Source organism: Microcaecilia unicolor, chromosome 10 (genome assembly GCF_901765095.1).
Source record: "Microcaecilia unicolor chromosome 10, aMicUni1.1, whole genome shotgun sequence".
In the NCBI taxonomy this organism is placed as follows: Eukaryota; Metazoa; Chordata; class Amphibia; order Gymnophiona; family Siphonopidae; genus Microcaecilia; species Microcaecilia unicolor.
Window position 1 is genome coordinate 174,510,598 of NC_044040.1, and position 12,231 is coordinate 174,522,828.

General features: G+C 42.1%; 1 protein-coding gene across 1 annotated transcript in view; it reads left to right on the forward strand.

Moving 5' to 3' along the window:
• The window catches only part of PLS1 (plastin 1), an 88,951-nt gene that overhangs the window by 74,615 nt on the left and 2,105 nt on the right, over positions 1-12,231 (forward strand). Inside the window, exons 14-15 of the mRNA XM_030216439.1 lie at positions 10,930-11,053; positions 11,877-12,001. Of these exons, the coding sequence (XP_030072299.1) occupies positions 10,930-11,053; positions 11,877-12,001 (249 nt within the window). The remainder of the gene's footprint in view (positions 1-10,929; positions 11,054-11,876; positions 12,002-12,231) is intronic.

Consider the following 12,231-nt stretch of genomic DNA (forward strand, 5'->3'; position numbering starts at 1 on the left):
TTAATAATGAAAACAATGAAGGAACCGAAACACGTTCGACAAAGAAGAGAACTTTCCTCCGAAGCGAGGTAAACCGCGAAGCACCCGAAAAGGAACTCTGTGTCACCTCAGACGCGGAAAAAAGAGAACTGAGGAGCGTGTCCGCACGACGGGCGGGAAATCGTGCACGCGCGGTGTGATCATCTCGCACGACGGAACGCTCTAGAAGAGACTTTTGGTGATTTTTGCTTGAAAATCCTCCGGGGCCGAAGTGACGTCACCCACGTGATATCAGCCTGCTTGTCCTTGGAGAATAGCATGAATATCTTTGGCCGGTTTAAACTTAACCAGCCAGCGCTGAATATCGGCTTGGCCGGTTATGTTTAAACCGGCCAAAAATAAACCATATATTCAGTGCCGGTCATCAGAATCAGTCCTGCACTGAATATCCGGGCTCAGCGCCGACCACAGGAGACAGCCCGGTTAAGTCCCGCAGCCTGAATTTCAGGCCCATTCTGTTTTCTGGTAGTACAACAATTACAGCTGTCTTCTAGAATTTTGATTCAGTTTTGTCTTAATGTGTTGCATTTTTTTTAAATGAGCCTTTTCAACTGATTGTGTGTTTACTTATTTTGATTTGTGGGTCCCACTCAGGATTTCATAGACCTCAATCATATCCCTCCTCAGCCGTCTCTTTTCCAAGCTCAAGAGCCCTAACCTCTTTAGCCTTTCCTCATATGGGAGAAGTTCCATCCCCTTTATCATTTTGGTTGCTCATCTTCTAATTCCACTATATCTTTTTTGAGACATGGCAACCAGAATTGAATGCAATAATCAAGGTAAGGTCGCATCATGGAGCGATACAAAGGCATTATAATATTCTTGGTGTTATTTTGCATCCCTTTCTTAATAATTCTTAGCGTCCTGTTTGCTTTATTGGCTGCCGCCACACACTGGACAGAGGATTTCAGCATACTGTCATAGTCACATTTCTGAAAATTAAATGCTGCTATTGTAGATTTCCTTAGTGACTTTACTCCAGATATCAGTTCAAATTTGATCATGTTATGATTACTGCTTCCCCGCAGATCCAACACTGTTACCTCTGCATTCCACTAAGAACTAGATCTAAAATAGCTCCCCCTCTTGTTGGTTCTTGGACCAGTTGCACCAAGAAGTAGCCATTTATTACATCTAAGATTTTTACCGCCCTAGTGCTCCCTGATGTAACATTTATCCAGTCAGTATTGGGATAATTGAAATCACCCATTATTATAATGTTACCCAATTTGCCAGCTTTCCTAATTTTCGTAAACGTTTTTTCATCTGTATGTTCATTCTGTCCCGGTGGACTGTAGTACAGCCCTACCAGTATGCTTTTTCCCTTTACACATGGAATTTCTATCCACTCAATTCCCCCTTTAACATATAGCGCAACCCCCCCTCCAATTTGATCCACTCTATCATTGCAATATAATTTGTACCCTGATAACACAGTGTCCCATTGATTGTGCTCCTTCTACCAGATCTCTGAGATGCCTATATCTACCTCTTTGTTTAGTGCTATTTACTTCAACTCTCCCATCTTATTTTTTAGGTTTCTAGCATTTGTATATTAATTTAAGCTTCTAAAAATATTTTCTAAAAAGAAATGTCTTCAGTCGCTTTCTGAATTGACAGTAATGCTCTGTTAGTCTAAGGGAAAGAGGTAGGAAGTTCCAGCATGATGCTGCTTGATATGGTAGAGTCCTCGAGTGGTCCGAACTAAAGGGAAACCTAACAAATGATCATTTCTAGCAGATCTAAGAAGGCCTCCGTTCAAAAAAGAAAAATGATCAATCAAATAAGCAGGAATCTCCCCATGAAAAGGCTTGAAGACCAACACAGGTACCTTAAACTGTAGTCTTGCCTCTATAGGCAACCAATGTAAGACTACAGCCCTACCCCATTATGGAGCTGGTAGTGCTACATAAGACCAAATGTGGGGGGTTTTATTATCTACTTTATTCACTCAGAGTAATAGTGCCCACTGTCAAATAATGCTGGGATATTGATATTACTACACTAAATAGTTTCTCTTGCTTTATTCTTCAATGCTTCCTTTCTCCAGAAAATGACTCAGGTAATCTGGTGCTACTTACTGATTCAGGGATGGAAAGGATGTCTTTTTGAATTCTGAGCCCTGTGGAGCCACTTTTGAGCAGGCTTCAGCAATGCCAGTCACTCTCCCCTTTTCTATCAGTGCTTGGGTACATCATCTATACCTTGTGCCCTTACTCTGTTAGCAGGGAGATTTCCAACTCAGGTCTGCTGTCATGCAGTAGGAGCCGGCTATGTGGGTACTGTGGGCTTGAGCACCCCCAATATTGAGAGAATTCCTTGTGTGTGTCCAGGGAGGGGTTATTTCCATTGGGCTTAGCACCCCCCCAATAATTCTGAAAAGTTGGCTCCACCACTGTTGTAAGCAGGACAGGGTTTTGCCTTCTACACTCATATGGATGCTGGGATAAATGGGACTTCAGAGAAAATAATTCCAGCATCAACACCTGCATACCTGGGAATACCAGAAAAGACCAAGTTGTGTTATTTCTTTCAAAAGCTACTGGCAATGCCTATAAGAAACATCTACATGCTCATTATACATTTTCCCCTTGTGTTAAATCAGTAAATTTTACTTCGTTTGTTACTCTATGAGGAGTCAGGGTGTCCGAGTTCCTCAGTTGGGTGGAGATCTCCTATTTATTTCCTCTTTTTTTGTGAGGGGGTGGTTGGACAAAGGGGATGAGGTGGGACTGAGAAGTATGTTTGTGGGGATCTGCTGTTGAGAGGAAGGCTACAAGACACAAGGTCTTTCTCCATTTTGTCTTGTTGGGCTGTATCATGTCTTGTATTATGTTTTACTTATTTCTATGATTGGAAGTGTTGTATTTTTGAGAAACTCGATAAACAAATATTTAATAAATACTTCCAATTTGTTGCTGACACATACTGTAAAGGAGTGCCCTTTATAATAGAAAGTATTATGTTATATAGCTCAGTGAAAGGGCAATCAGTTCTCAAAAGGCGAGAAGCCATGTTGTCTTCCTTTAAAAATGAGCAGACATGCGATTTGGGGGTAATTTTAGAAAACGTTTTCCAAGTCCAATGTCTGTTTTATACAGGGAAAAGGTTTTGTATAAAATTGTGCAACTGTTTAGGTGTGCATAAATACACACCCCTACAAGATCATGCTTATCTGTTCCTGGGAGCATAGTTTGGAGGTGGATTTGCAAGTTATACGCATATTGTATAAAGTATGCAAGTGCACACATTCCAGGGATGCCAAGTAACCCAGTTCCAGGCTGGAGACTTTTTGGCCAGATCTGGTTTTGATCTTACATCTCAAAGCAGTGTAGGATTTGTAATGCCTGATCCTGTCAATTGAAGTAAGTAATGTAGGTCCCAAAATGCACCGGGATGGGGTGGTCAGAAATCCAGGACTGTTTTGAAATCTCCATTCTGGAACTGGGTAACTTGGCATCTCTGACATTCACACCAAAAGTGCAGATATAAATTTGTGCATTTCAAGTTGCACCGCTATTGGGGCTGGTTTTAAAAGCATATTTTATAAAGGCACATAGGCAACCACCTTGCCTTTATAAAATATGGATTAAATAGTACCACCTTGGACTTTCCACATAGGTATCTTTTCATAAAGCAGTAGGCCTTATATGTTTTAGAAGCATCAGTGTAGTTTTCACTTGCTATTTGTGCAGGTGATTGAGTAAGGAGGGCTGCATATTCTCTTGGAAATCCCGTACACATAGATATATTTACCAATAGTCAGAGTAGGCACATGCTTATGGGCAACCACTCTTCAAATGCCTCAAGACAGTTAGGAATATAAATCCACTGTTACCTTGTACACATTCTGATTTCCTTCCTCAACACAAACCCACGATACTTGTATAACTGGTGTGCAACTTATTTTATAAAAACACGTGGAGTTTTGGAACACTTTAATGCATAGGGCTCGTAGTAGAGTGCTCAACTTTTTAACTTAAGTTCCCCCTTTTTTGTTTTCCATTTGTTTTTGTCTATTTACGGTTCCAGATAGGTAGGATGGGGGATGGGGATTTAAATATAAAAACATAAAGTGGAGCATTTTCAATATGACATCTAAGTTTGAGTTGAGATGTTTTCCTGAAAACATTAAAAAAAAACACACACATCTGTCATGGCACTCGCTATGCCCCACACCTTGACTCACCTTTCAGGGTTGGCAGGCATTGAGATTGGGCTCCTTGGCTCTCTCGCAGTCTCTAGGCTATCTCTCCAGTGCAGTGGGTGGCTGTTGCCACAACCACTGGCGCCCCGTGGTATCCACCGCTCATGCAGGCCTCCTTGCTACGGCAGCTTCTGACACCGGTTGACATTGGTCCTTCCTCTAGGCACGCAAGCTCCCGCCTTGGTTCCTTTTTTAAAGAGACAGTGTTAGAAATTCCTGGGACGCCCGGATATGACATCACTTGCAGGCACTTTTAAAAGGAATCCTGGAACTCTTCTGCTTGCCTTTGCAACGGGTCTTCTAGCTGTGTCTTTGGTCCTTTCCCAGCCTTGTTCCAGTAGACTCCCGCCTTGTTTCAGTTGTCTTCTGCTTCTCCCTGGCCCAGACTTTGTCTGACCAGCCCCCAGTGGTCTTATTGTGGAATTTTGTAGGTCTAAGTGCTTTGAAAATATGCCTCAAAGTGGATAGTGTAAAGGTAATAGAGGAGCAAACCAAGACCTAGATAGAGTAGAAAGCCTGATGAAAGAGCCACTCTTCAAGGCAACTTTAAATTTCTGAAGAGAGATCAGCTTGGATAGAAAGGGGCTTGGAGTTCCAGTGAAAAGGGGCAGCATATATAGGCAGTTAAATATGACACAGACTTAGAACTACATATGAAAACTGTAATATTGTTAACAGCATTTAAGTAGCTAATATCAACATTAAGATGTCTTCCCTTCCCCCACTGAAATGCACAACATATGATATTGATGTGAATAAGAGGCATTACACATGCAAATATTGGCATATATGTATAAAATTGTTTTATGAAATTACTCCCAACGTGGCTAATAAATACAAAAAAAAGATACAGTTTTTAATGGATAGACGTAATACATTTTTGACAATTAATTACTTGATTAGGATTTATTTACCGCCTTTTTGAAGGAATTTAAACTAATCCAAGAACACAAGACCGTTGAAGATAAAATGATAAAATACTTTGGCACCAACAAGAACTTTAAAGTAGATCTGGGTTTTCTATCACATTATAAACCATAACAACATACTGCTTTTTCCACCTTTTGATCACTCAATCCACCTCTCCCTGTTACTCACTCCCTAGTATTGAAGGCCAGATCCTTCTTACTCAGGCGAGGGCAATATGGGCAAAAAATGGAAATATAAAAATATGTAAATGAACTATAAATGCACTTGAATGACAGTCTCAATAGGAAAGTAGGCAGTGGTGTGCTGGAGCCGGCTTGCACCGGCTCGCAAGAGCCGGTTGTTACATTTTGTACCGACTTGCGAGCCGGTTGTTTCCCACTGCGAGCCGGCTCTCCTCCCTCTCGCCTGCCCGATCAGGTCCCTCACCTGACTCTTCTAATTCTTCGGCAGGGCAGGCAGTCTTGCCTGCCCGCTACCAGCGCTGACTCTCCCCTGCCGGTTTGCACTTTAAAAATGGCTGCCGAGACTTCCAGAGGCGGCCTCACGAGACTTCTACTGAAGTCTCAGCGGCCATTTTGAAGCGTGAACCGGCAGGGGAGAGTCAGCGCTGGTAGCGGGCAGGCAAGACTGCCTGCCCCGCCGAAGAATTAGGTCGGTGAGGGACGGATCTGGAGGGAGGGAGGAGAAGTCGCCGGTGAACAATGCGGGAGGGGTGGCAGGGGAGAGAAGGGAGTCCCTGGGCATGGGTGGATGGAGGGGAGAGGAGAGTCACTGCTGGGCATGGGTGGATAGAGGGCAGGGGAGAGGAGGGTCACTGCTGGGCATGGGTGGATGGAGGACAGGGGAAAGAAGGGCCACTGCTGGGCATGGGTGGATGGAGGGCAGGGGAGAGGAGGGTCACTGCTGGGCATGTGTGGATGGAGGGCAGGGGAGATTAGGGTCACTGCTGGACATGGGTGGATGAAGGGCAGGGGAGAGAAGGGTCACTGCTGGGCATGGGTGGATGGAGGGCAGGGGAGAGGAGGGTCACTGCTGGGCATGGGTGGATGGAGGACAGGGGAAAGGAGGGTCACTGCTGGGCATGGGTGGATGGAGGGTAGGGGAGAGGAGGGTCACTGCTGGGCATGGGTAGATGGAGGGCAGGGAAGAGGAGGGTCACTGCTGGACATGGGTGCATTCAGGGCAGGAGAGAGGAGGGGAAAGAGAAGAAATGCTGGACATGGATGGAGGGAAGAGAAGAGTGAGGAAGATGAGATGAGGGAAAAGGAAGAGAGAGGAGAAAAACTGCACATGGATGAAGAAAATAGGCAGAAGCTGAGGACCCGAAATGAAGAAGAAAGGAGAAATGGAAAGGAAGCCCTGGAAACGGAGTTAAGAGGACAGATAGCAGCAGAATCGGATACTGGGCCAGCATGATCAGAAAAACAGTCATCAGACAACAAAAGTAGAAAAAAAATAATTTTATTTTCATTATAGTGTTTGGAATATGTTCACTTTGAGAATCAGGTGCTCAACATTAAAAGTTTATATTTATTTACTTACTTATGGCATTTTATCCCACATTAAACAAGAATTAGATTGGAACCTGGGATCATTTAATTTTTTTTTTCCTGGATAATGCATTGCCACCCCCCCCCCCCCCCACACACCAGGCTCTCTCCCCAGCTATAATCAGCTCTGCAATTTGGGGGGGGCACAGAGGGGGACGGGGGGCGCAGAGGGGGACCGGGGAGAGAGCCTGTTGTTAAACATTTACCAGCACACCACTGAAAGTAGGGGTTGGGAGTGAAAGACAGGGAGAGGTGGATGGGTGATCAAAAGGTGACAAAGCAGCATGTTGTTATGGTTTATGATGTGAAAGAAAACCCAGATCTAGTGAAAAGTTCTTGTTGGTGCCAAAGTATTTTATCATGTTATCTTCAACGGTCTTGAGTTCTCGGGTTGTTTTAAAATTTCCTCTTAATATTTTGGAAACCCAAAAGAGAGGGTAAAACAGCATACAAACCAATCCAACAACAAAAAGAAGCAACACTGGGCCTTCAAGATTGAGATAATCAATATTCTCCTTTATTGTGAAATTGACCTGACACGGGCCGTGTTTTGGCGCACAAGCGCCTGCTTCAGGGGTCAGAGAATCTTGATTTTTGACTTTCCAAGAAATGTATAACCAGACACAGTCGAGATACAATGCCTCTAGTGTCAGTGGTGTTTACTTGTGCTGAAACATGGCCCGGGTCGGGTCAAGTTCGCAATAAAGGAGAATATTGATTATCTCAATCTTGAAGGCCCAGTGTTGCTTCTTTTTGCTCTTAATATTTTGACCATTGTCATTGACACACAAAAGCAGGGTTGTTTTGCTTTGTGATGTTTGACATGGTGCCTGTATGAGTACATTCTTATCTTTAGCACCTGGCCCATCTCCCCAACATAGCACTCTTCAGATTTCCTGCATCGAATAATATATGGCACGTTTGAGGACAAGCATGGTTGTGTATGTTTATTGAAAACTTGATATACTGCCCATCGTCATGCATCAAGACAGTTTACAAACAAATACAAACTATATCAAAGAAAAAAGTAGGAGTGAAAGAAAGAAAGAGAGAGAAAAACTCCCAAAATGAGAAGTTCTCCTACAGCATCTATAGACCCTATCCCCAAATCTACCAACTTTATTGGCTTGCTCCAGTCATAAAAGATACCACTGATGGGGAAAATGTTCCACAACAGAGGAACCAAATAATAAAAAGCTGAGTAGCAAGTACTCCCCCATTGTGCTCTAGCAGGCAGGGTACCACTACAAGATTAGATAAACTTAGAATCATAGAAAATGGCAGCAGATAAAGGCCAAAGTCGTTAAATCGTGGGAGGATTGTGAAAAATTACAAGAGGACCTTACGAGACTGGGAGACTGTGCATCTAAATGGTAGATGATGTTTAATGTGAGCAAGTGCAAAGTGATGCATGGGGGAAAGAGGAACCCGAATTATAGGTACGTCATGTAAGGTTCCACGTTAGGAGTCACGGACCAAGAAAGGGATCTAGGTGTCGTCGTTGATGATACGTTGAAACCTTCTGCTCAGTGTGCTGCTGCGGCTAAGAAAGCAAATAGAATGTTAGGTATTATTAGGAAAGGAAGGGAAAACAAAAATGAGGATGTTATAATGCCTTTGTATCACTCCATGGTGTGACTGCACCTCGAATATTGTGTTCAATTCTGGTCGCCGCATCTCAAAAAAGATATAGTGGAATTAGAAAAGGTGCAGAGAGGGGCGACGAAAATGATAAAGGGGATGGGACGACTTCCCTATGAGGAAAGGCTAAAGTGGCTAGGGCTCTTCAGCTTGGAGAAAAGGCGGCTGAGGGGAGATATGATAGAGGTCTATAAAATAATGAGTGGAATTGAACGGGTAGATGTGAAGTGTCTGTTTACGTTTTCCAAAAATACTAGGACTAGGGGGCATGCGATGAAGCTACAATGTAGTAAATTTAAAACGAATCGGAGAAAATGTTTCTTCACTCAATGTGTAATTAAACTCTGGAATTCGTTGCCAGAGAATGTGGTAAAGGCGGTTAGCTCTACGGAGTTTTAAAAAGTTTGGACGGCTTCCTAAAGGAAAAGTCCATAGACTGTTATTAAATGGAAAATCCACTATTTCTGGGATAAGCAGTATAAAATGTTTTGTACTTTTTTTGGGATCTTGCCAGGTATTTGCGACTTGGATTGGCCACTGTTGGAAACAGGATGCTGGGCTTGATGGACCTTTGGTCTTTTCCAGTATGGCAGTACTTATGTACTTATGCCATATGGCCTGCTTGAGAATGGTAAAGATCTCATTGGAACATAAGGCAATGTCATAGATGACAAACAAACAGGAAGACCCGACTCAAATGCCTTATAGGTCATGAGGAGAAACTTAAATTTAATCTGATAGGCTACTGGAAACCAATGAACCTCTTTCAATAATGGAGTAACATGATCAAAGCATTTGGTATGGGTTAAGATCTTAACTGCAGTTTTTTTTTATATCAGCTGAAGGTGTTTCAAATTGAAATAAGATAGCCCATTATATAACACATTGCAATAGTCCTACATACTTATTACTTTATATAACACATTGCAATAATCCAAATTACAAGGGTATGTATGATCACAGGAAGTACAACGTGGTGCAGGAACTGTTTAACAAACCTAATATGTCTCATAACCACAAAACAGGCCCTGGAAACAGAGGAGATTTGATTATCAAATGTTAAATAGGAATCAAAATGAATGCCCAAAATCTGCAAGGATGTTGTGTAACTGATGGGTTGCCCATGATCTAACAAAGAGTTTTACTAAGAGGTGCCAACTCCCTCCTGGCCTGAGCCCTGTCCCTCTGATTCAGCCTCAGATTTGACAGGCTAGTGCCACCTGCTGTAAGGTGACTGAACTGCACCATCAGTGAGGGAGTGCTCTTCACTATACAATCCACTTCCTTCCAGAGGGCATTCTATAATAGGGCACTTGGTAGGAACCTATTCTATAAAGGAATGTAGGCGCCTGCTTTCTTTTTTATACTATTATATATATATATATATATATATATATATATATATATATATATATATATATATATATATGCTTAACATTTAGATGTGAGCAATTAAGCCAGTCATAGAGTTTGGTACATGAGTCCCGCCCATTCTCTGCCCAGGCTGCACCCATGTGTATACACTAAAGGGCCCTTTTACTAAGCAGCGCTAAAAGGTGGCCTGAGCAATCCCTATTGTGCTTGAGCACTTACTACCATCTGGTTTGTAGGTGGAGGAGTAGCCTAGTGGTTACTGCAGTGGACTTTGATCCTGGGGAACTGGGTTCAATTTCCACTGCAACTCCTTGTGATTGTGGGCAAGTCACTTAACCCTCCATTACCCCACGTACAAAAAATAAGTACCTGTGTATATGTAAACCACTTTGAATGTAGTTGCAAATTACCACAGAAAGGCGGTATATCAAGTCCCATTTCCCTTTCCCTTACATGATAACTATGTGGTAATCAGGTGGCAGTGTAGCTGCACTATCCGATTAGTGCAGACCTGCTCCCAGCACTAACCCCCCCCCCCAACCTACTTTTTAGCACATGCATATGCAAAACCTACTGTGGGCCACCTGAGCGTGCCTTGCGGTAGTGCATTTTAATCTGTGGTATGCATACATTAGTGTTTACCGCAGCTTAGTAAAAGGACCCCTAAGTTAAGCTGGTATTTGCAGAATAGCAGCTAGGTGGAATTTTGGCATTTATGTTAAACAATTTTTGATGTAATGAGTGCATAAATGTTAACACCTGTTTTATAGAATTCCCTCCCCCAATATTTCCAGATGTTTCTTCTGTGAGTGTGATATGATTGGTCTGCCAGGGCTTCCAGTTTGTGAATTATAGGTAGCATGTAGAACATGCCCACATAAGTATGGCTTGGTATGATTTTTTTTTTATTTTTATGTGACTGGTTTTAGAAATGTCTTGATAAGATTTTTCAGTTTTGTATATTCCTGTATGGGTTCCCAATGTGGCTAAAAGCACACACACAGCTTCAGTCACCTTTGAAGAGGGTGATTACCTCATTACCTATATAAATGGCTTTGAATATTGCTCCCTGCCCCATGAGTTACCATTTGCATAAGCTGTCTTACTATTTTACTATAGATGATTAGCGTACTAGTAATATCAAATGTTTAAAATATGCGTTTTTCTGCTGTCTCATATTTATTCAAGATACACTTTAAATGTGCTGTCAGACCTTGGAGAAGGAGAAAAAGTTAATGATGATATTATTATAAAGTGGGTAAATCAAACTCTCGCAAGTGCAAAAAAGACAACTTCTATCACCAGCTTTAAGGTAATTTGGATAATATTATATGGAAAAAGTCAAGAAAATGAGAACTCAACTAAAATGATGGCATGTAATTATTTTATTAGTTTATTTTGTTGCCACTAAGATAATAAAAAGTGCAGAAATTTCATATACTGTTTTGAGAAAATAAAAATTTCCTGTGTCACTGGGTACAATTACCTCTATGCTTTTCTCCCATAGAGAGTATTGGTTAATACTATTTTGTAGATAGTATTAACCAGTACATCATAATAAGAGAAACCTTTTGGTCTGAACCCTTGTGCTCAAGAGCAGGATAGACTTGAAAAGGCAGGGAAAATAGAAATGTTGTCTTATGGTGAGATTTGGAGCATCTGTTCTTCAAAATTCAGTTATATAAATGGCTGTAAGAGATTAAAACAACAAAAAACAAAACTCAGATAACATGGTACAAACAGTGATGTGCAGGAAGAGGGCTCCTGGATGGAAGCCATAGGCAGCAGAATGGGTGGGCCACTGGGGCCATAGTCCTATCAAATATTTTGCCCAACACAGCATGAGAAACCAGAGAATTGGAGGCATGGCCAGAGATTGGTTTATTTGGCTACTCCAACCAAAAAGGACTTCTGCAGGCAGCAGTGATGTAGCCAGGACTGATTTTTAGTGGTGGTCTAAGATTGACATGGGTGGAACTAGGCCATGCAGATGTTGACACTGCCTCCAGTTCTCTCATTGATCTCTGCAACATAAGGAACTGGAAACATTCTTGGAGTAAGGAAGTCAGTTTGCTTTATCAGGAAGATATATTCATATGTGTTCAATGAATATTGAAATGCTGCTTTCCTTTTAGGATGCATCCATTAGCACTAGTTTGCCAGTACTAGACCTAATAGATGCTATTGCACCAAATGCCATTCAGCCAGAAATGGTCAAGAGAGAAAACCTTTCTTACACAGACAAACTGAACAATGCCAAGTAAGTCTATAATGAATAAATGCAGGCAATTACAGGATGAAATGTTGCTCACCTTACACAACCCGCTACTTTCCTTCTAGATCTTTCAGGCTTAGATGTGAAATTTTAGTCATGTGCAGAGATGTTTTACTAGATATGCAGCAGCACAGGCTGGATGTACCTCTTAGGCGAACCTAGGCACAGGAGTAGGGGATCGTCCTGCAATGATGGGAGGGCAGAGGTAAAGAGAA